Below are 24,904 nucleotides of genomic sequence, written 5' to 3'. Positions count from 1 at the left end.
AGACAATCTGGGACTAGTGAACTGTTTGAAACAAGAAATACTTCTAAAATAGTGAAAGCCTTTCTCTGCACATAAAACAGGACCTCTCCTCTGAACTTGTCTAGGAGCCAAACAGCACTGACTCCGCCAGCAAAAGGGTAAACCTGCTGCAAGCCACATGCTATACCATAGTATTTGACAATTTCCAAAGAAAAAACAACTGAGCTTTACGAGCTGCTGTTCCCCTCCACGTTCCTGTCTTTGCTTCTTTCTTTTCCTTCTTTGCTTTCTTTCAGTCAGTTACACAGGTCAGGCTCCTTCGTATCACACAGTCTATGCAGGAGCAAAACTCTTTGAAACAGTTCCTCTGCTGGAGTCCTGCTGCACACCTCCTTTTCTGCTACCCCTCCCTTCCTCGCTCATCACATAAGCAAAGAAGAATGTTATCTCTCTCTACCATGTGTGCTTTGGCACACTAGATCAGCCAAAAATTTACAAGCCAACAGAGTAGAATCCTAAGTGCATCCACTCAAAAGGAGTTTAGTAGAAAGCTTTAGGATCCCTAAACAACTTAACTTTTAATAACGGAGTTCTGTGTGAGCTGGTTTCATTCACATTTCACTCACGACAGGCTTTGTGGGTAGTGCCTGCTCTACTTAAAGTAATGAGCACAACAGAATTACAGTTAACACAGAAATATTAGCCTGTTCCTGCACACAGCAAGGGCAATGTTGCCTTCCTCAATGCTTCCGAGCTCATTAGAGCCAGAAGTTATTTGTTAGTCTGTGATGTAGATATGTTATGGGCTAACAGATGCAAATAAGGGTGGTAAACAACAGAGCACCCAATTGCAGCAGCACACAATAAATGGAGGCCCTGGAAGAGGCACTACAAGCAATACTCCACAATAATGCTTGCACTACCTATTAAGTACTGCAAAAATGGAGCCCACTTCAGGATGTGACGATTACTTCAGGAGGCTGAGGCATCCAGGGGAGTTATTTATTACAGTTGGTATTACAAGAGATTACTTTGGACTGTGCTGGGGACTCCCCTGTGCCAGCACAAATACTCACAGTGAAAAGCAATCAAATTCAGAAGTGGACACAAGGCTCATGGCTGTACCCAGGGTCAGACCTCTGCAGTACCTAAAACATGAGAAAGCCCCACTGCAAGGTGTGAAAACTGCCACAGCCTGACCCAATTGCAATCTGCTTGATGTTTCCATTTGACTGATGATTGTCTTTTTCCAGAGAAGCCAGAGTTCAGAGGCTTGGGCAGAGTGCACTGCCCTAACTACTAAATGCGGTCTCCTAGCTCTGCATGCCATCCACATTGCAGGACTGGGCAAGGTTGAACTTTTGCCCTCTCCTCCATATGTGTTGTGGCTCAGCAATCTCTAACCCTTCTCTGGTTTTGTCATGGCATTAAATGTTAACAATATTAGCCCCAGAAAATACTCTGTGCTATAATATGGGGTCATTATATATGTGGAGTGTCCTTTCTCACTGCAGAACCCTGTAAAGAAATGCTGAGCTCCCGTGCTAAGATATGTTGATGTGAATTCTCAGAGCAATGCAGGCAGAAAGAAGGTCAAGGCTGAGTCATACCACAATGATATAAAAGGGACTATTAACACCACACACTTTTGGCAGATCACTTAATTCTCCTAGTCTCAACTGGGCCTAAGCATCTATGAATTACATTAGATTTCAGTTACACATATATTTCTGTTGTCTTTCCAAATTCCTATACTTCATACAGTAGGTTATGAATACAATGATAGACCACAGTTGAGCCCAGACACAACTATGTGAACTCCACTCCTTTAGCTACCCCCCCACAAGCCTTTGCCAGGTTCTTGCAGAACCACTGCTAAATCCAGGCTAATGAGCTTGGTTAGGCCAAGGCTAAGTCCATACAGAGCTACTGTGGTGCCTCTGTCACATCCGTGCTTTCCTGCATTTCTAGTCAGAACAGGAATACCACAACTGACCAAGGTCCAGCAGAGCTGATTAACTCGGTCTCCACGCCACTTGCTGCATGTTCCCTTCAGACCAAGCTGTCCTTGGCTTTCATGCTGTGCTGCTTGAGCCTGGTATCTGCCCATGGATAATTTAAATACATCTATATAGACTCAGGAAGCGGGTGCAATTGGCTTAAAAACAGGTGCTACAAATCCTAAAAATTGATTACTACAATGGCAATCATACTGTCAGAGTAGGGATTTCCCCCCCCCCCAACAGTCATGCATGGGCTCTCACAAAAATGAGAATTCGCCCATCAGCAGTGAGGATTCTTTTTTCAGCAACATGACTTTCAGAACACCCTGTAGCTCTGTACTCCACAGGGTGCTGTAGATACAGCAAATAGTTTGCATACTCCCTGACAACACACTTCATTTCCCTCAGTATCAGAATTTACTACATTTCAGTGTCAGCCATTATTTTGTATGTATGTGTCCATAAACATATTGTGATGTCTAACATGTTTCCGGTAGACAGTCAACTAAGGACCAAATATTTCACAGAAATTAGGATCATGATTCATTTCTAACTGGAGATTTTTTGAAAATCCCAACCTTAATTTATTTCTTTCAGTTACAGTACCATTCATTTTCCCTGTCTTTTTAATTTTTAAAACCCCTAGTTATAAAAAATTCAATTTAAATCATTCAGAAGAGTAATTTCAAAAGAGATATAGGAACAGAAACATTTCTATCACTGATGTCTTATTAGTGACAGAAGATTTCTTTTCCCTCTAGTTTATGATTAAAAAAGAGATTGTCACTACAGACAATCAAATTTAATCAAATTTAACCAAAACACAGATATAATTGCATGGACTTCGATTTCCTAAAGTCAGTATTTCTGCAAATCTGCAATAAAAATATTTCTAAAAGGCAGTATATAATAATAATATATAGTGTAGATACTGCTGCGGTGCTGCCTGGGATGGTGCTCATATATTTTTTGTTATAACCAAACAACTTAATGTACAGCAACATGCACTGCTCGCTGCTTTAGTAATTAAAATATTTGGTTAAAATAAGTGAATAAGATCACATGTTTGATTTGGTAAGTACCCAGCATGTTTATTTTAATGATTTATTTTTTTAATGAGCTGCAAAAAACCAGTTTTCCCTTCACCCATTTCTCCATCTCCAGAGCTGCTGCTTGTTCCTAGGATCAGACATATCACCGAGGCTTAAAATAAGTTGAACATTAACTGTGTCTGTGAATGGTCCTACCAGAACAGAACTCAAATGCACTGAAGGGAAGGTTTTTCACTCTACTGGTCCCACTCATCTCACCAAGCCACTGTGGAATAACAGTGGATGCACTCACCCTGCCTGACACACCTGCTTCCTAGCAGAGAACTTCCCAGAGAAGGAGGCTCCGTGGGCTCTCAGCAGGCTCATGCTGCCTGACTGAAGTGTGCATTTCACCACGAGGGCTCAACAGTTTCACCTGCCTACTGGTCTTAATCAGGCAGTTCTGGGCTTTCAAAGACAACAGTTCTTATTTTCTTCCTATGTTAGTCAAATTTTTTGATAAAACTGAAATTTAACATTGAAAGGTCTTTCTTTTAGCAATAAAACACTTGCTATCTAATGTAACTTGTAGGCGAATTTAAGGTTCCAAAGGATCTTGAAGAAATTTCAATGAATACTTAGTGGGATTTTAGCAGGACTTACTTTGGGCACTCTGGTGTTCTAGAAGACATTTGAAACTTACGGCCTTCATATATCTGATAGAAATTACTCATTCTGACCATCTTACATAAGCTGCCTACTATGTGATTGCACACTGTAACACTTCCAGGTGAAACCTCCGCCCCTGCAGGTTTTTAAAATGAGAGTGGATGTGACGCTTAGTGCCATGGTCTAGTAACCACGGCAGTAGTGGATCAACAGTTGGACTTGATGATCTCGGAGGTCCCTTCCAACCCAGCTGATTCTATGATTCTATGAAACAGACTCCACAATTCAGGACCTGCAGTGCCAGGGTGGAGTCAGGCACTCACCCGTTGGGCCGGAGGTCAGGCAGGGGCCTGTCCAGAGGCAGGCGGTCGCTCAGGTACGCGTTGTATCCGTAATACTGGAATTGCTTCAGTGCGATACGTCTGTTCTCGGGACTGAGATCCTGGCCCCAGTGAGCAAAGAGAGAGGAGTCAGTGAATGCCTCAGCAGGATTGTCTTCCAGTTTTGGTGGAGCTTCTACGAGAGACAAAGACAAAATGAAACAATTTCAGATTTTCATTCCGCAGGCTCTAGGGCATGTTATTTTAAAAAGCGTAACTTTAGGGAGAGCACCACACAGACAGTGCTTGCTGCCAGCTTACAGCAGCCTGTAAGTCTTCCCATTACGTGCCCTCACGTACCTCTTGTGGTGGTATAACTATTAGCACCTAAGGCTCAAATTTAATATTCAAAATAAAGTTATGCAGAGACGATTCTTTTTCATCATGATCTGACTGAAGGCCAGGACTGATAAATCTAAGTGAATTAAATTTCAGAAGGACTCTTATCAGACAAGAATGTTATTTTGCTTTTATATACAAAGATTTAAATTATTTTTTAATTTAAACTATTTAATTTCAGCCTGTATTACCTTGCTAGAAAAAGATGAAAGTTTTGAAGGGGAAAAACAAAGACAGAGAAGAGTCTGTACAGAATGCACAAAATGGCTGACGAAGTCCAAAGTGTAAAATAAGTTCTTTGAAACTACAGATTTAACAGATTGAAAAAATCTGTTTTAAATTTAATTTTAAATTAAGTTTAATTTAAATTGATATTTAAATATCAAACCATTTTCAGTCAGGCAGTAACTTTATGGACCAGTTTACCAATCCAACTTATTTGAATTTTCAGTCCATATTTAGGTGCGTGCGACATCACTACTGGGATCATCACTTTGTGATATCTGTGTCATAATATAAGTTTTTCATTCCACAAGGCCACATCTCTGGTTGCTATGACAAACAGAGGAGAGGGGGGAAAATATACCTAGATGTTAATTTAAGAAGAGCTCCAGTACAATGAAATCACAGCATTCATTCTCAATGTTTAAGTGCTCAGAAATCTGTTCAAGGTGACTTGTGAGGCTCTCTATGACAGCACCATCCCACCCTCCAACCAGCCCTTTGGTCTTCACGCAGTTGACCACACAACCTAACCCAAAGAACCCCTTGTCTCTATGAACACTTCACACTACACCACTAAAGAAAGACCAACTGCCTTACTTGACCCTTATTTGTCAACATAAATTAGAGCCTCACAAAGGAAGGTCACCTTCATTTTCTGCAAATTTTAACTCTTTATCAGCTGGCACCATAGCCATTAATAACTAACCAACTAAATAAAAAACTCTCTGAAGAGCCATACTCACAAACAATAAATGTTTGATGAGACGGGGACTTATGAAAATAAAAGTGAATCTTTGGAAAGTCTTTCAATTTGTCCAACAGGGAGAAACTTCAGCTGTGTCCAAAGTCCTCCTCAGCACCCAGAGTCACCTACAGCTGGCTCAAGCTTCATGGAAACACCTAAAGACAAGCTTATGTACTAGCAGTATATGCCATCAGAATCCTGACTCCTAAAGAACGCCAGGAAGCATCCTTTGATCTCTCACTAAAAAGAAGCCAAAACTCAGAAACATAAATTGAGAAGATTAAGCTGTTTGATTCACTCAAGATGTTCTCCTTTTTCCCCTGACAATACTGACAGGAAACTAATGACACTTGCTTCCTGGCGTTACGTTCCAACCTCTGTAAGTACGTAATGTTTCTTTACTTGTCAAAGTACTGTCTCTGAGCCTGAATTCAGGAATTGGCTACAGTTCTTCAAAGATGAAAGACATGCTAAAGCCTCAGCCAAAGAAGGAAACTACTCTGACAGGCCCTGCTCCCACACAGATTAATGGGGGAGTGGAGTTTGTGCGTTCACATACAACTCTGCAATGGAAATTACGAAAGTTTGATAAATTTAGATTGTTTTAGAGGGTCCTAACTTGAGAAAGGCAGAATAGCCTTTAAATATCAGTCCAAAAATCACAGCAACATGGGAAGTCTCAGGTGTCTCTGTTGTTTGGTAACTATGTGATCTCCACAAATCCAACTTGAATTTGCATGAAGAATTTCACAAACTTTTCACATCCTAAGAGATATTCAGATCAGGTGCGTTCCTGACCCTGGCCAGTAGAAATTAATGTAGCTCAGCATTTTTCAAGAATATGTACATTTGTGCTAATCAAGAAAACTATGCAAGTATTTGTTCAACCTGTTCTGTGTTACAGTAATCTGCATTTCTTTAAATCAAGCACACTTTACCTGATGTATTCTATATTTATTATTACTCTTATGGCACAAGGCTATAGGATCCCCTCTCATGCAGACAGCACACCAATGCATTAAGACATGTGAGTAAAAATAAGACTCACGATTAGAATAGTGCATGCATATGCATTTTTAACTACAGGCAGTGCCAAAGATAATTTTCATGGATGAAGAGCCATCTCAGAAACAACCACCTGCACAGAATCACACTCACACAGGCGTCTGTTGAATTTTATCTAATGATTTTGTAGGCAAGAGTATTTCCTAAAGTGATCTATGAGTGTCTTGTTTTCTGGTTGAAAAAGTGGTCAGTAATCCAGTTTACATCTGCAAGGTTAAGATTTTCCAGCAACGGATATCTGTGAAATTAGTTTACAAGTTCTACTCAACCACTTGCCAAATGCAGTCCTTTTTTGTATGCTAAGCAGACATGTCATTTCAATACATTATTCTACAGGAAAAAAGCATGAGCAAGAATTTTCAATTACAATTCCAATCAATGGAATTAAACACACATCTCTGATGACAAAGTCTCTCTTCCCTCTATTTGGCTGAAAACCCTTGGGTGAAGCAACTTTATTCAGCCAGTCTCTCAGAGGAAATAAAAATAATTATTATCAGACCATCAGCTGCCTTTTGACTGGTCAACAAGTGTACTTGATGCCTTAGTCTCTGTAAGAAGATCTTGGCCTGAAGTCTCACAGCCAGTTCTTACCACTTGCTTCTACAATTGCTGAATGATCATGGGAGGCGAAGGCTCAAAGGTGACCCATGAGTAGTACTGCCCGAAGCAATACAAAGGTAGGCACATTTATATGCACTAAAAAAGAAAGATCAGTTCCATTTTTCCTGTGGGAAGGAATCTTGCTATCTGCAGCACATTACTGCAAATGTTATGATGAGGTTTTCCCCACATTAACTTTACCCACCAGGTGAAGGGCCGTACACAGACACGAGCTTGGTCTTAACTCTTGGCAGACTGACACCTTGCCATTAAATTGATTAGTGCCAGAAATATATTACACAGGAGTCAGCTGGCTGTACACCTGGGCTGAGGAAATCTCCTTTCAGAAGCCTGTCTGTTCATGGCATCAGCACAGAGGTGGCCATACATTTACCTGAGTCAAAAAACCTCGTAGTTTGTATTTCAAAAGCATCTAGGTGTCATTGGTTCATACTTTCTGGATCATGTTTTCTAGTTATGCAATTAATCTTAATATAAATCCATTGCTTCATCTGATCTCACTGACCAGTCTCCAAGAAATTCTCTTTCTATCGCTCATTATACAAAATTAGTCAAAGACACTAAATCACAAGACACTACTAAAATAATAAGAGATGGACATTTTGTTGTCTGTTTGACTGTTGTACAACCTCTGAAGAAAGTATTTGATTTATTACCAGTTAACACAATCATTTAATTAATAATTTGAGTTTAATCTCTATAAAAGCCTCTGAAGCTCATTAAGAAATATATTTTTTTTTTAGCTTTGTTCAGATTTTGACTTCTCTTCCCAAGAAAGGTTACCATGAACAGGTTCACCATTAAAAGAAAGGATCAAGTCAGAAAAGGGCTGCAAAAATAGTTGCAGAGACAGATTCAGATATGCTGTTTGTTCTTACTGGTCTGCAAGTTTAATTTTGGTTCTAGTCCCTATTTGACTGCAGCTCTATTCACAAAAGCAGCAGTGTTTCATATCAAAGCTTTACCACTGTGAAAATGCCTTCCATGGAAACAGAACTACTTTATGAAATCCACAGTGTAACCTTATCTGCTGATTTCATTACGTGCCAGTAACAAGAAGGCATAGACAGTAAGTCAGCAAAGACATCCTATCTGCAAAAATGCCCCTATGTCAGCCAAAGACATGCAGAAGGCATCAATAACTGTGCTAAACTATACACACTCAGGTGTAATGGGTTGCTCACAAAAAGAGAAATGAGTTGGAAATGATGCCAGGATGTAGGCAGAAAGGCTTTGATCTTTGCCCTTCTGAGTTCTCCAGTGCTTTTCCCAGCCCAGAAAGGAAGGAGCACACCGTGATTAGAGGTGATGCAGTAACCCTGCCTTAGCTTACAAGGTGGACTAATGATGTGCATCTAAGTAGACTATCATTAAAGACAAAACAAACCTCAGCTCTCTGAGGGAGACTGGCTCCCAGCACTCAAAAAAATGTATATTCTATTTCCTGCAGGCAATAGCCTTTCAGCTTTCCATGGAAGGAAGGATCCTTTCATCCTTTTCCTCTATAGGTGCCCTTCATCTGCTAGACAATCCATACCCCCTATACCCTCTTGCCAGAGGCTATTCTATGTTACAGGTAAAAATCCCAGACTTGCACTGGGTCACAGTTTTTAGAAGAGTGAAAGTTTACCTAAACTTTGTCACACAACAAGATACACACAGGAGAATCCCACTTTCAAAATCTATTGTAAATCATGCAAAGACCTTATCAGAGTCCTTAAAAATTACAGTTGGATGGTTCCTGTCTTGGAAGACTGCTCCCATGTAGGACACTGTTATAAATCCTGTTTCAGATGAATCAACCTCTGAAATGAAAACATCACCTCCTGTTATGTACAGTGTGATGAAACACCGACAAGCAATGGGAGAAACAGCTCACCAAGTTGCACCACTGCATCAGCCATAGAGAAAAGTATACTCAGAAGGCAAAAACTGAAAGTTACAGTAAGAGTGGCAGACCTTCTCTCAGAAAAGCTATTTTACATATTCTCTCACCTCCCCAAAAATTACAATACTGCTGATGAGGTATCAACATTAATATTGTTTTGTGCTGTAAATGGAACTTTACTGTTCTGAATATTCAAGTTAATTCCCCTTGTCAGTCTAGTTTTGTTCCTGAAGAAATAACTTTAGCAGAAGTGCACCTAAGAAAAAAATGAAATATCTAAGTGAGTTAAATTCTCCTAGTACTGCTTACTTACAGCTCAGTAAGTCATACTGAAGTTGCCAGGGTTCCTCAGGGAGACTTGAAAGAGTCTGTCAGACTCTCAGACTCTATCTGCACAGATGACAAAGACTAGCAAAAAAACAATAAATCTGATCAAACTACATACAAAACACGCAACTACCCTGAGAAGATTCAGCTCAATACCCAGACTTTGCATATCCCATCACGCTCTGTAGTTAGTGTAAACACCGGACACATCAGACAGACAGGGAACGGGGGAAAAACAACAACAATAAAAAAAGGTGATCCTCTCTTGACAAGCTGTCAGGAATTCATGGTAACACTATGAATAGCAAACAATCAGATGAAACTTTAAAATTAAACTGCATATGACACCACATATAGAAGGAAATGCCAAAAAACTCTCTCAAAAAATTTTTGACATCTTTTAGAACTTGAAAAACAATTTGTATATTACAAATTGATATGTTATCTCTATGGCCTTTCAAAGCAGCCAATATACACGAACATTGGTAAGCTACTAGCATGCTATTAACATTTCTTTTCTTTTGTTTATTAAAAAAACCCACCAGAGTCTCTTGGAAAAATCTGATTTTGTTGTTGTTGTTTTTTTCTGATAAATAATCCCATGTTTATTTTGCATAATAGGGTGGAAACTCAGTCTGCTTCTGCTGCTTAGCAGAAGCCCTTTCTCTCCCTGAAGTCTCATGCAAGTTATAGAAACAGAAACATCAGACTTTATTTTCCCTGTATGAATGACACAAGTAGATATAAACTAATAGCCAGAGAGAGGCATTTGGAATCTTTACCCAGATTTACTCCCACACTAAAGTGCTCTGTGGGATTTTTTTTCTCCTATATTTTCGGTCAAATAGACTGTCCCAGCACCCTGTGCCCTCAGGAAGCCTGGGACAAATCTGCCTGGGTATTCCCTCAGCGACACTCACACCAAGCACATGCAAACACTACGCAGGGAGCTGGAACAGCTCCCCAGGGCAGGGGTGCCACATGTCTCCACAGCATTCTTGCCTACACTCATATTACCTAGATTTTCCTATTAACTCTCCACTAGACAAGACCATGGGGAGTCAATTATTTGACAAATACACACTCAAAGGAATCACATTCATTGTGTCACGCATTTTCCTTAATGCGCTGATTTGTCGTTTCCTTTCCAGGACTTCTTATCAGAAATATCAGATGTCTGGTGATAGAAAGATCCATGAGATCTTTGATTTCGAATTAAGAAGTTCTTATTATCAAGTCTTCTCAGATCTGAAATAATGGAATGAGTTAATATATTGCAAGAGACTGAAAAGGAGATGGTAATGTGTATGTACTGAAAGCCAATGACCACAACTCAGGTTCTTGCACAGCAGATGGACAGCCTGGCTATGATTACTTGGATTTCAAGTAATGCAGGCAGAGCAGCAATAGAATGTGTAACTTGCAGTGACAATCCAACTCATGAAAAAGTCAGAGGGCAGCTCATTTGTGCTGAAGAGCTACCTTAGACTTGGCTTCACTTTGCTCAGGATCAGGGCACTTGCAACTGGAAGAGATCCAGATGCTCCTCCCAAGGAGGGCACTGAGGGGAAGCCACTGGTCCCAGAAGGCTGCAGGTCACTGGTACAGAATACTGCAAGACCTTCTACTTACCTGGGCCATGTATCCTGAACCTCACCTCATTTGACTGTTGATTGGTGAAGATGTCAGTCTGCCAACAAAGGCAGCTTTGGAGTTTTGACAACTGGATGTTTGTCTCACTTGGACAAAATTCTGTCTGTTCTACATAATATATATGTGAGTATGGTCACCCATCAAGGACAGACATCCATGTAGAGAAGGTGGATGTTTCCTGCCCTGGCAGACTTTGATAACCTAACAGTTCCCAGAAAGTCGTGGCACAAAAGTTACTTTACACTGAAGAGTTTTGAAGATGACTCTCAAACTGTGCTCAGCACTAGAGGGCAGCATAAGAAACAGGAAAATTTGGTTCTTAAGAGAAACCTGAGGGTTTTGAGACTGCTTAAGAACTTTGTTAAAGGGCTCTCAGAACTACAAGTACCAAACTTACAAACTGCTAATTAACCAGCAAATTATATTACAGTGGTTATTTCCTAAGGGTAAGAAAATGTACAGGAGAAAAATGAAATTCTTATTATGTCATCAAGCCAACACTAAATCATATTATGTGGGTGCAGGCAAACAACACTTTTTAGGAAGAAGGTCTTGGTACATTTCTTCCATACGCCCTCGAACTAGCCTATTCTGATCTGAAAACACTATAAATCCTGGCCATTGTTGTTTCTACTAGATATGTTCTCACTACCAGCCTATTAAATTCCCCTCTAGCCATAACTGTGCCATGGATATGAATCAGGCTAGACAGGTCCCTGCATCATTCTGGTAAAGTTAACACAAAGTTACTACAAGACTGGATAACCTGAAATCAGGGTAAAAGCTTCTAACTTAGTGGAACGAGATTATCTAAGGAAATACATATTTCTCAGTAGAATCAATTCCCTCTCAGATGAAGACATAGAGCTCTCTGACAGGTACCACTATTGCACTTTTAAGGCTTTCTGTATTCATTGACAACAATATTTTGACAGAAACCAATCTTGTCTTCTCAAACGGGTAAAAGGCTGGCTTTCAAAAAACACACTATAAGGATATTGAAGACTAAGGAGTAACAAATTCCGAATTTTCAGACTTTCTAAAACACGCTTTTAAGCTTGTCCAAAGCAATACCCTTCTGCATTCCTCTTGGAAACTAGATTTTAAGAAAGCATAGATTCATTTGAAGCAACACTAAATTGCTTAACTACAGACCTTCAAGATAAAGGGTGGCCAGAATGATTATTTATTGACTATAACCTAAAGGATTAATGTTGTCTTCATCACAGGAAATACATTTTAAACTGCAAAATTATTTTTCTCATTTCAAATAAGTCTGTACTTAAGGCACTAACTTAAACTTTACCTGTAGGTAAACATAAAAAAATTTTTGGAAAAACAGTCTAATAACACAGTAATAATTTGCCAAAAACTGCTTGAAAATTAATTTGGTGACTTTATTTCTGTTGTGACACATAAAAAACTGCAGTGTAAGTGCCATGAAATAGTAGTGGTACCCACAATGGAAAGAGAGGAAGGAGGTGGGCACAATTACCTCCCTAATTTTTCAGATAAGCAGCATGACCTGGTCCCAGGTCATGGTTCTGGTTAGTAGAAATAACCCCCCCCCGCAATGCTGATTAGATCAAACAGCCAAGGAAAGTGCTAAACCAATTTAAGCTCATCACCTCTGATCTCTGCAGTTTTGTGAGAATTATGGCACTGGCCTAACACGTTTCCTGTCTTGGATGAAAAAGACAGCATGTTATCACACAGAACAGTCACTTTTTAAATTATTTGTGATAATATTTTCAAAATTCCCATGAAATTTCATTACAGTGAGCACTGTACAAATGAAAAGAAGAATGTACAAATTACACCCCTATTTTGCAGAACAGTCAAGTGTTCAATAACTTCACACAGAAACTCCACTGACTTTTGGTGACTTCATAAGATCTTGAACAATTGACTTACATGTGTATAACCTCCTGCTTGACCATTAGGTAAATTGGTTACACTGAGTATTTATTCCAGGTAGGAAAGGAAGGCAACAGAAATTCACAGATGAGAGACCAGTTTGCATTCAGCAAACAGAGAGCTGCCAGAAATTGAGACTCCTTCTACTTGATGCTCAGTAACAAAGCTAAATTTCTCACTTTTCCTCACGATTTTCCTCACTTCCTTATTACTGTGAAAGAAATAAGTGGAAACACGGGAGATCGCTTATGGTAGGTCTAGTATTATGCAACCACATTACTGCATTTACAAGTATTTTTTATTTGTAAATGGATGTAAAACAAAAATCTGAAACTTTGGGGGTTTTGTTGTTTTTTTAATTCAGAGATTTGCTTCAGTTTTAACTAGAGTCAGATAGCTCGGTTTAAACTGGAGTCAGATACGATGAATCAAACCTTCTTGGGTAAGGCCAGTAATTAAATACTGATCACTGGATTACAACTATAGAGATTTCTGCTTGAAAATCACACTATTTTTGCCACTGAATGGAAGAGGACCTCTCACACAGGCAATAAAGCAATAAACTGCGTGGAGACTTTGTTAGTTGCTTGGGTTTTTCTTTTGGGTTGTAGTGTGTATTTTTCATTTGTTTTGGTTGGTTTTGGTTGGGTTTCTTTCTTTTTTTTTTTCTTTTGGCTCTGTTTGGTTCTGGGTGATTTTTTCCCCCCTATGTTTTTAATTACCATGGTTTAGGCTCAGCTTAAATAATAATTGTTCCTGCCTAAGACTATCCTCCAGCTTCCTGACCAGATCCCATACTGTCCCTTTCTTCTCCCCATCCCTTCCCAGACAGCTGAAAGGGTGAGCAGAGGTTCTTCAAGAGACAGGAGAAAAGTGGATTTTGAAGATGAGGAGAAGCAGCAGTAGCAAGCCCATGGATCCTCCAGCTGGACTCCCAGGACTAGGTGGGCAGGGAGACAGGGAAAGAAGAGGCCATTCCAGGCTGACTTCCAGCCTCCTCCTGTCTCCTCTTCCCAGCTGGCACTCAACCAATTCCTCCCAGCAGAGTTACTAAAATAATGAAAATACTTGTTCATTACATTCTCCTGTCATCAGAGTTGAATGAATACTTGACTATACAAGGCACTGGCATTCCTCAGTTCCTAACAAGTATGGAAAGGTTTGCAAGGCAAGCTTGAAGGGTACAGATGTACAGTCGATAAAATCTGCATATAAAGAGCAGTCTGCAAAGAGAACAGAATAAATCAAGCTCCACATCTGGGCTTAGGGTCAGAGACCTGTCCACGACACAGCACAGTGAGTTACCATGCAAGAAAGAAGATAAAAAGATTCAAAATGTTGCACTTACTGTAACTGCACGTGTTCCTAAATTTAGGCATCTGTTAATGGGCTTACTAAAAAAGGAAACTCATTTGCATTTAATGAATGTCAGACCACATTTTAGTTTGGGATTAATAGAGTCTGCATTTGTGCAGCTGAGAGGATTTAAAAGCTCAGTGTGTTTTATATCATAAACCCAAATCTATGTCACCTGAAGTAAACACAAAAAGCACTTAACTATTTTGAAAATAATTTTGCCAGGAGCTGTCAGGCTGTCATGCTAATTAGTCATGTACATACGGCTTTTCCTTTTATACCAAACTGAGTAGTCACACCAAAAGTGAGGTTCACATAAGGAAACAAAAACAAGCTCTCTTCTACAGTCACCCAACTCAAAGCACCAAAAATAGGTTTCCTATTTCAGTAATCACATAAAATGAGATTTTCTCTGCTTACCTGGCTGTACTGAGTTCCCTCAGATTAGTTCTACTTCAGAAATTTCCATTCAGTCCTCTGAGGAATTTTGTTTGGGCCACTTCTTTACAAACACAAAAATTTTAGAGAGCAGCAGCTCCCTCACTCAAGACAGCCTTTCCACTTTTCATAAGTGCTTCCAATATCATGATAAACATTGTGAGCTCTTTCAGCCCTTCCACCAATCTGTGTCACTGGCACCGCAGTGCACGGACACTTTGATAAGTGGGTCTGTGATTGACAGCGCTCCTATTTAAAGAGTACTTTTCAAACACTTGCAGATGCAATTGTACATGCTTGGAGCTTGTTCACACTTCCAAGAATTTTCCTAAGTTACCCCAAGAGACAGACATGAGCTTCAGTTTTAAACAAAACCTGAAGAAATGCAAAGAGAAGCAGGGCTGTTTTGTAGAAGAGTTGGTGTGCGTTTCTGCAAAAGCATCTTCCATCCCCATTTACCACTGCTCTTTTCATGTTTAAAGCACAGGACACAGACACGTGCAGCAGCAGGGAGTAAGTACATTTCAAAGGTTTGCAAACTACACTGCACTAAAAAAAGAAAACTAAGCATAATATAACTTCTCCTCTTTGCAGAAAAACATGAATGACAAAATAAAAGCACTCTCCCGTCTTTGATACCAAGTAGAAGATTTGTGCTAATGTTAATTTCAGTAATAAACTGAGGCTATCAAGATGTCAAGAATTCTCCTTCAATGAGTGAGAAAAAAAATTAAAGAAAATGCAATCAAATTAAGTTCAAGTGTTTAATAGGTATTTGGGTAAGTGCTGTAAGACAATACTTTTAACTTAATTTTGGAAATAGGATAGTCAAAAACATGCTGAAAGAAGAAAACAAATGATAAAGACAACGAGCAGTCTGCATAAACAGAAGGCAAAGAGGAAATTCTAGATTACACCCAGCAAACACTTTGGTTTGTTACTGTTCTCAGCTGTATGCACTTTCTTTCCTACAACTAGGAACTTTGAGAAACAGCTATTGCCTGAAAATTTTCCTCTTCTGTCTTAACTTAGGAACTGCAGATAAAACGTCTTTAAACTTACAACATTCTGCAACTCCTTTGCAACTTTAAAACGCAGTATAATTTTTTTTTTTTTAATCTGCATGAAGTTGACTGTTCCTCTGCTTCAGTTGTGTGAAGAACAGAGGCGTCTGAGCAATGTCAGCTCTGTGGGGTTCTGCTCCACTAGAAAAACTAATTTTTGCTGAGTTTACACAAATATTTCAATAATTCGATAAATATATTAAAAGAAATCCACTACGGAGGACAGTATAATGGACAAAGAACAAGAATAGAAAACTCCGTAAGCATTGTTATTCCTCAAGACAAAAGGAAAAAGATGGACCCAGTTCTCACCAAAGCACATGATTGCCCATGGACTTTGATGACAGTTACACGAGGCAAGAACTTGACACCAAGGGTCACTCACTGCAAAGAATAATTATTAATTTATTAAGCAGCTTGAAGAGATAAAATCATATTTGGTTTATACTGCTCTTTACAGCACACCAGCCTGACTCCTCAGAAGAGATTTTGTCAGTTCTATGGACAGAAGAGTTATGAAGCCATAAATTATCACCATGGGGCTGGAAAAGGTGCAGTGGCACGATTATTACTGTTAAGAGAGACCTAAAAGCTTAGAACATCTGAGGAGCTTCCAAGAACAGGTGCTGATGGCTACAAAAGGATAGACACATTCCACTATCATTCACATTAGAAAGCAAAGACATACAGAGGTGGCTGGTTATTTCTGCTTTGGTTTTTTGGGTCTTGTTTTTTTAAAGTCACCACAGCCCCGCCAGAATTTTAACAAAAACAAACAAACAAAGAAAAACCAACAAAACAAACAAACAAAAAAATTCCACATGAAAGTACAGCTAGACTGGAGAATGAATCAAACTTACAGCTAGAAATTCAGTTTTAAACAGAAACAGAAAGCAAGAAGGAAAAGATGAGGAAGCCAAGAAAAACTGGAATTGCTGCCAAAATAGGAAAATAAAGGAAAATTCAATTTATTATGCAAGATACAAGGGGCAATTTAGTTAGTAATTTCTCATCATAGGACTACAGATTTCCCTGCAGATCTGTGTGACTTTAGTTTGAGGAGCACTATTTGAAAAGGTCTGAAATTCACAAATCAACCTCTTGTAAATGTGCTGAATCAACACAGGAGAACAGAAGTAGAAACATCTTCTACAGTTTTTAATTTATTATGTTTCTTGCAACATAAAACAAAGTTATACTCTGCTAAAATTCAGCCATGTCTGTTTTCTTCCTGTCCTCAGGCCACATCTGATTATCAGTTTCTGGTAAACCCACAGATTAAAAAGGATGAGGGAAAAAAGCCACATCCCTTAAGTGGGTGCGTGTTTTGAAACTGTACACAAACTCTCTACTTTTCTATTTTTTTTCTAATAACACTGTATATCACACATCCTGAAGGGAAATACAATTGTTAATTAGAGATCAACAGTTGTTCTCTTTGCGTAAGATAAAATCAAGACTCTTTCTTAAGAGCGGTTCCAGTCCTTTCAACGGTGCTCACCAGCACTGCACCCCAATTTAAGCCAGGGCAAAGGACTATTGCATCTACTACACTGCACCTTCAAAAACATCAGCATGTCACTGAGTTACCAAGAAATATTGTTATTTACTGAGTTAGCCACAGTACTTCTGCAGAAAACATGTTCTTCAAACTAGGCTTATCACCAGTATGGTCCAAACCTACTCACTGTAGAAACACAGAAAAAAAATGACAGCTGGAAGAAATGCTCCATTTTATGATTGTTCTAATTTAAATTATATATATATATAAATATATATATATTCAAAATAATAAATTACATATACTATACTTGCAGCATGCTTTATACAGGAGAAGACTGAACCCACCAGCGAATACATTTTTAACCTCATGTTGTTGTTCCTCTGGAAAGTCTTTTGAAAGTTTTAATAAACATCATTATATTTCACATCCTCTTGTGTTTTCCAGCAAAAAAAATCCATACAAAAGAAAAGAGCCTGGAAGTGATTGTAAAATAGTTTAACAACTGGGCAGACAATGATCTTACCAGGCTCACACCCTTCAGTTGGAATGCTGACAGTCAGATGTCAGCATGCCCATTATGGAGGCACTCAGGCAGGCAAGAGAAAATGCAAAGGGCAGAGAGCCTTGCCTTGAATTCTGTCTCCCTCAATGATTCACAATTCCTGCTAGGAAGCACCTCCTTTCACTTGTGATTCACATCTCCGAACACTTCCTTGGATTTATGTGTCCGCACATTCTCTTTAAAATGGTCCTCTAGGTCTGACCCTCCTCTCTAAGCTGTTTGGAAAAAGGTCTTCCTTTTTACCCAGTGTTAGGCAGTAAGAGTAGGATACAAACCATTCCAATTTCCTTCTCTCTCCTGTGTAGAGTGATATGAGCTTACCTCAAGGCTGTACTGGGATCCATGACAAAGCTGCTTAGATGAATGGGATCACAAGTACTGCTACTGATTTCTACCAGATAAAGACCTAGAAGAGCATTTTGAATAGTCTATTATAGGATAAATTCTCATCTCAGCTATATCAAAATGGACAGAAGTTCAAAAAGCTGCCAAAAGATACCACAGTTACATTTCATGTAGCTGCATAGTAGTATTTTCTACCAATTCTTCTGTTCTACTGGGAAAGAGAGCAGAACCAAACCTGGATCCTCCAGTCTGTGCATTATGTAGAAGAGTGCATTTAGCAGACATCTCATCTACACATAATCCCAGACAGGTGGTTACTAATCCTGGCTGTTTGAAGTAGAAACAGAATTATCCAGGAGTGTTAACAAACTGCAACAAAATGCCTTAAAAAAATGAATAATTAAAACTGACTTTCACCAACTTTGTAGAATACCTTTAATAATAGACAATAAGGGACTTTATTATTTATTATCATTATTTCAGTAGAGACTATTTAGGCCAGACAGCAGAAGAACATACTCTGATAAAACACCAGAGAATAGTGAGGCATTCAGTTCTGAATTTCCATAATGCTTTTAGGAATTGCTGAGCATGATAACAGATTTCATTAATCCTGAGGTTATGTCCAAAATGAACAGTGTTTTTTTCATTTGCTCCACCTGCCCAGCAGGTGTTTAAAATCCACAGGGCTTGTGAATTAATTACTGATGAGTCACTAGGGTGGGATGGGCTAATTAAATTCTATTTGAAAGAGAAAAGAATGAAGAAATCATTTTACCAAAAGAGTTAAGATATTAGCTGCAGAGTAGTAGGGAAGGAAGAAGTTCTAGACACAGCCAGCTCTGAATAGAAGACTTGAGAGGAGCTGATGTCCCTTTGGAATAACTGTTCATCAATGAATCCACGGATTTTCTACATTCGCTGTGGAAGTAATTTCCTCTAATAGCAAATGAAGTTTCTTAACATTTTGTTTCCAATTAATCTTTACTCCTGGAGAAAAACTGCCCTTTAATACTACAACACTTAAACACAATTGGCATAGATTGACAAAAATCAGTAAAGACTCCAGGAATTTTGTCAAAAATCCTAACTTGAGGCAATGCCAGAGAACTAAATTTCTTACCCGGAAAATGGAATCTGGGATATTTTCATCCCAAAAAAATAAATAATTATAAATTGAAGCAAATTAGAAAGCAGGAGGTAATCTCCCTGGCAGGAGAACTAAAGCTCATTGCCCTAGTCCTAATCAACAGCTCCAAACCTCAGCTGGAAAAATTTCCTAATGAAGCCCCACGCAGTATTTCTTTGTGTCACTAGGGAAGAGGATTTGGTAAGCCTGCTGAGAAGGCATGGCTTCCTCCATGAGCAGAGCCACAATTTGGCTGGAACATTGTAATGAATCTGCTCGTCTGTCCCTCTGACTAAAATGCACACATGGGCTTTGTCTCCACATTTAGTCAATGGTCATTGTGTGAAAGAGATCAGCAGGCGCATAAGAGTGTTGAAAATTTAACTCCAAGTTCGCTTTTGCATGTCAAGGTCATTTACCAGAAAAATACATCCTCTTTTTAAGAGTTTACTGCTCCCAGATAGCAAGTTTTTGGTGTGCTACCCATGCCGGTAAGCTTGCCAATGCTTACCCAAACACTGCTGAAAGAAATAGAGACCAATAGCAAGAAAACTCCTATGTTAGTTTGACTCCATCCTAATTTCGGAATAGCATCCTGTTAAAAGGTTCAGCAGAGGAGTGTTTCTGACTGTAATTAGAGTCTCTCTGCAGCTGCACCTATGCCAGTGCAGGAGTTTAAAAATACATGCATGAAAATGCTGATGAGACCTTGCTCATCTCATATAATTTACATGAGAGTAGGTTAATCAGAATCAGAGAACTGAGCAGAATCTTGTATGGTTTCTTCTCCAATGAATGTTGTTACAGAAGATTCTGTCCCTTCAGACATTTGCTCTGATAACTCTTCTTTGTTTATGTACTTTCCTGCCAAAGACCCAGCAAGCTGTGGAGGAGTAGACATCTGTTTTTCCATGATGAGTTTTCTGGCTCATTTACCACCAGGTTTTCCAGTTCTGCAATGCTCGAAGAAATGTAACCAGAGACACCAGATTTCCATTTATTTAGGTCCTCAGCTTCACCTACAGTCAGTAGATTTGCCATTGGTATTTTCCTGTAAACTCTCCAGTCTAATTTACCACAATCTTCAAAAGCAGAACTTTCTATGCCTGTTCATGATACATTCTCAGTATTTTTTTTTGTCTGTTCCTCCTGACATCTCTAATTCCTGACTTTGGCCTGCTTTCATAATAACCTATGGGGCACATGGGATGTGTAAAGTTACAGTTCTGTAACACTGGGTAAGTTACTTAGATACCAAAACATCTCCACCCTAAAAAAGTGCCTAGCCTTCAATGCAAAGAGCTATTCCCAAGATAGCCTGTTGCCTCAGATAAGGAGAAAAAGGAGAAAATGCTGAAATTTAGGAGCCAAACTCTACACAACCACATGCACATCCTTTGGCCTTCTGTGGAGGATGATGGTTGAACTGGGAACTTAGACTAAGGGTATTTTTCTCCTGTTGCTGCTCATAGTATCCTTCAAAAGTGGTAAAGGAAAAAGAGGATTTAGTTTTCTGCCTAAAATAATTCCTTGATTATCTTTGCGCAACTGAGTACTCACAGAGAAGCCAGAATGTTTTCCCCGTGGATCTCATTTTGCCATTGTAAAACAGGAATAGCACTTCTTCCCCTGCCTTGCAGGAGTATTAAAACAAAGCTACAATTCAGAGCTGCTCAGTACCAGCCATCACTGAAATGCCTATAAAACCAATAAAAATCCTCTTTCCTCTCATTAGCAAAGATGTTAAGATCAGCCATTTTTCACAAATTCCTCTGCATCAGCAGCCAGTCTGCATCACCAGCTATCTTCAACTACTCATTGTCCTGTCCCCCAAGAAACTAATACTGATGATGTTGGTGTCAATGTTTCCAAGCCACCAGCCTCCAACATCTTCTGTACCACAAGGAGCAGATGCCTACCAATATTCCATTTCCTTAACTAGTAACAGAGGATTTGTTTTGTGCATAACTAGATTTTTCCAACCTCTTTGGGTTTTGGTTTGTGAGGAATATTTGATATTCCAGAAGTACTATCTTCCCCACAAATAGTCACATGAACTCAGATATTCGTTGTTTTACAGCCTGGTAAAAATTTGATTCTGTGAACAATTGTTATCAGGAGGGTATCCATTCCCAACTGACCTAATCATACAGTATGAAAAGAAGTAAAAATGCTAATTTTCAAGTTAGAATATACTGCACTCAAATAATTTTGCTCAGGCAAAATCCTTTCTTTAAATTATCCCTTTTAGCTCTAACAACACGTGCACTTTGCTTAATTACACAGCCGGCTTTACCCCTCTCTTTTCCCATTCCCCCTTTTTGTTTTTCCTTGCTCAGAGGTATGCAAACCATCTGTGCAGAGAACATGGTCTAATAACTATCTGTAAATCTGTTCCCTGCAAGTGACAGTACCAAAGCTGCGAGGCCAAATAGTACCAGCTGCTTGCAGGAGCCCAGGTTTGCCCAGCACGAGGGCTCTTTGACTTGCTCACTCCCTGTCCTTCTCTGTGGACAATACATGAAAATACCTGAAGATTTCAAAGGTCTCATATTTCTGTTGGGGTCAAACGTACCTGCACACTGTTTGATTTTATAATACCAGAACACAGGGTTTGAATTTAAATGCCAGTATTTCAAAGAGCTGAGTTTCATATCTATTGTTTCTTTGAGAGACAATGTCCAGCAGACATCAGGGAGAGAACTTCTGAGCAAAAGTTTTTTCCAATTACTTGAATAAAATCTATTTTAAATAGAAATACTGACATTTATTCTCAACACACTGTCCAGTACATATATTTTCCATATATACAGAACTTTGTCACCCACAGAATAGCTTGAGTTGAAAAAGGCCTTTAAGATCATCAAGTCCAAGCCTTAAACCAGCAGTGCCAAGTCCACCACTAAAGAATATTAGAATTTTTTTTTTACTATTTATGCCTATTGACAAAGGGAAAAAACCTTCATCACAGGAAGGCTAGTAAGTGTTATGATTTGTTCTTAAAAAGCTAGACCACTAAAAACTATTCTGAAGTGCTACTGAAAAATACTCAAATTTTATTCTCACAGCACTCGCATAATGTAGAAACACATGCTTATTTTTATCACTTTTTTTTTCTAAGATTTAAATGTTTGGGATAAGTAAAGAAACTCCAGGGAATGGAGTTTCATGCCCCACATCTGAAGAGGAAGATTTCAGGGTTAAAAGATACATATCTGGCCCACAAAAACCCAAAGCATATTTATATAGTCTCTGAAAGCATCTGCCTTCAAATTTTGAAACAGCTTTCTCTGAGCTTATATATTGAGGATCTGGTTTAGAGGTTTACATGAAATGCTTTATGTTATTTTTTTTCAACTAATTTAGTAAATGTGAAAATTATAGACCTAAAGTGAGATGCTACTCGTACAGTCATACCACCAGCCAGCACTTACTCTTTAGTAAACAGCACTGTTTATGCTACAGGATAAACACTGACATAATCTTACTCTGAATACTACTGGTGTAAAGAAGAGCTGCATCTTTTCAACAAAAAGTGTTGCAACTTGAGCAAAGACATACTTTTAAGCAAAGCTAAAACCTCTCTCAAAAGAGCCCTTTTTTCCATGTCTGTGAAAAAAAATCTAATTTAAATACACTCAACAGACTCAGAGGAGCTTCTTATTAAAGGTATTTTTCTCTGGTAGCACTCACACATTGATGCTCAACAACTTCCAACCCTTCAGAAAAGCCATGTTCTATAAACCATTACAGTAACTTCTTTTAAACTTGCATTTCCTATAAATAACGTATAAATAACTTAGCATAACCCTAAGTATTAGGATATTTCTTGATATATTTCTTACAATATATTACTGCCAATGTAGGGAATGGTAAAAGCAGAGAACAAGTAAGAGCAAGAAGAGGAAGCACTTTCATTCCCTCCAACACACCAAAAAGCAAAGCAGAGCTACTGTGTGGAAATCAGTAAATTATGCAGGGGGAAAAAAGTCAATATAAATCTGTTTTCTTTTGGAGTAAAAGGACACTCTACATGCCACAGTGTTGTTCCTCCTTGTGTTTTCAGCAATGACTACTCAGATCTTCCTACTGGGGACTAACTCAGCCCTTGCTAATTTTTAATTTTAAAAAGTACTGATTTCTAAACCACACCTTTGAAGCAAACAGTCCTTAATGGAGCAGATAAAACATAAAGGGATATTGAAACAGTAATTCAAACATTATTTTAACATTTAAGGGAAAGGAATTATTCTCTCCTGAGTATCAGTTAAATGAACAGCTTTATATAAAATATACTCAAACTACAAGCCTTACCAAATGATATAACATATCTTCCCAAGTGGTAACAAGACATACTTACAGAAGAAAATAGTGCTGGAAACTAAGGTATGACCCAAAGCTTTGTTTCACTTGTGACTGGCTGTTGGATGATTGCGCCTTCCTGATTCTTTACTGGATTTCTGAGGGTCTACATTTTAACATGATCAGCTGTTTGTCTTCCAGCCATCCTCGACAAATAAAATTAGGTAGCTTGGATTTATGCAAGCTTCTTCACAGAATTTCCATTTATAAACATAGAATTTAATTTTTTAATTAAATATTTCCCATTAGAAAAGAACAGGAGAAAGAGGAATGAGATTTTGTGATATTTGTCACATAATTCCATTTGATGTCATTCCTCTTTTCCATCTGCATAATTTAATAGTTCATTATCATATTACAGCCACTGAATCTCAAGCAGCTGCTAATGATCATATTTCAGAACCTGTTAGCATCCACTTGCTATGATCTTGTTCTTCCCACCTTCCTTCTGAGCCACTTTCAGCTGGTCAGTGGGGGGAAAAGTGTTATTAGAATTAAAATAGCAGGGTAGAAAACTTGCACTGTAACAACCAACATCCCAAATGTTCCGGTGAATGTCTTCAACCATCATAAATAGGTTTCTGCGTAGCTTTTAATAATACTTTATATTAGACTCTATGTGCATTATTTAAGAAACAACCATATAAGTTAAGTTGTTGGAGCTTTTTCTTCTTGTCTTTTCAAATATTTAAAAGAATGCCTTTCCCTGTAAGGGAAATAGTTCTATATTTGGACCTAAAATCATTAGTATATCTTTTATCTCAGATGCTGGTCAAATAATACTCTAACTATTAAATAAAAACAGTCTTTATCTAAAGTCAAGAGTTAGGCACAGTTAATTGAGCATGAAAACACATATGGATTCCTCAGCCAGATAACCAAGCTGGATTTTCTGCCCCCCATCTCATTTCCCCCCCCTCTTCTTCCTCAGAGTAGCTTCCAAACAAGTCACTGCAATAAGCTGTAATATTTATCCTATGAGACTTTGTGAAAAACTAGCTCTGGAGGAATGAAGGCCCCACAAGGGCATTTGCAATTTCATCGTAATTGCAGTTGATTCTCCTCTCCATGATAAATCCAGGCAAAGTCAGGACTGTTTCCAAGGTCAGAGAGGCCACTCTGCATTATTATTAAGATTAATGCCTATTTACACAAAGTCATATCTCAGAATTTATTCCCTCAGATCAAGAAAGCTAATAATTCTGTAGCTGATCAAAAAAACCCCCAAATCTGTGTGCAATTTCTCTGTTAACCCAATGAACAACATGACCCTCGAACTTCAGCTTAACAGCAAAAGCA

At 38.7% G+C, this 24,904-nt stretch overlaps 1 protein-coding gene across 4 annotated transcripts in view; it reads right to left on the bottom strand.

Annotated features, from left to right (window-relative positions):
- Positions 1–24,904, bottom strand: part of GALNT18 (polypeptide N-acetylgalactosaminyltransferase 18) — a 230,072-nt gene that overhangs the window by 118,869 nt on the left and 86,299 nt on the right. For all 4 annotated transcript variants that reach the window (XM_027699814.1, XM_027699797.1, XM_027699821.1 and 1 more), the window contains one exon: positions 4,006–4,198. In XM_027699814.1, the coding sequence (XP_027555615.1) occupies positions 4,006–4,198 (193 nt within the window). The remainder of the gene's footprint in view (positions 1–4,005; positions 4,199–24,904) is intronic.

Source organism: Neopelma chrysocephalum, unplaced genomic scaffold (assembly GCF_003984885.1).
Source record: "Neopelma chrysocephalum unplaced genomic scaffold, ASM398488v2 Primary Assembly neopelma1_24, whole genome shotgun sequence".
NCBI classification, from domain to species: Eukaryota; Metazoa; Chordata; class Aves; order Passeriformes; family Pipridae; genus Neopelma; species Neopelma chrysocephalum.
The sequence above is the reverse complement of the archived record's forward strand: the minus strand, read 5'-3'. Positions and strand labels throughout refer to the sequence as shown.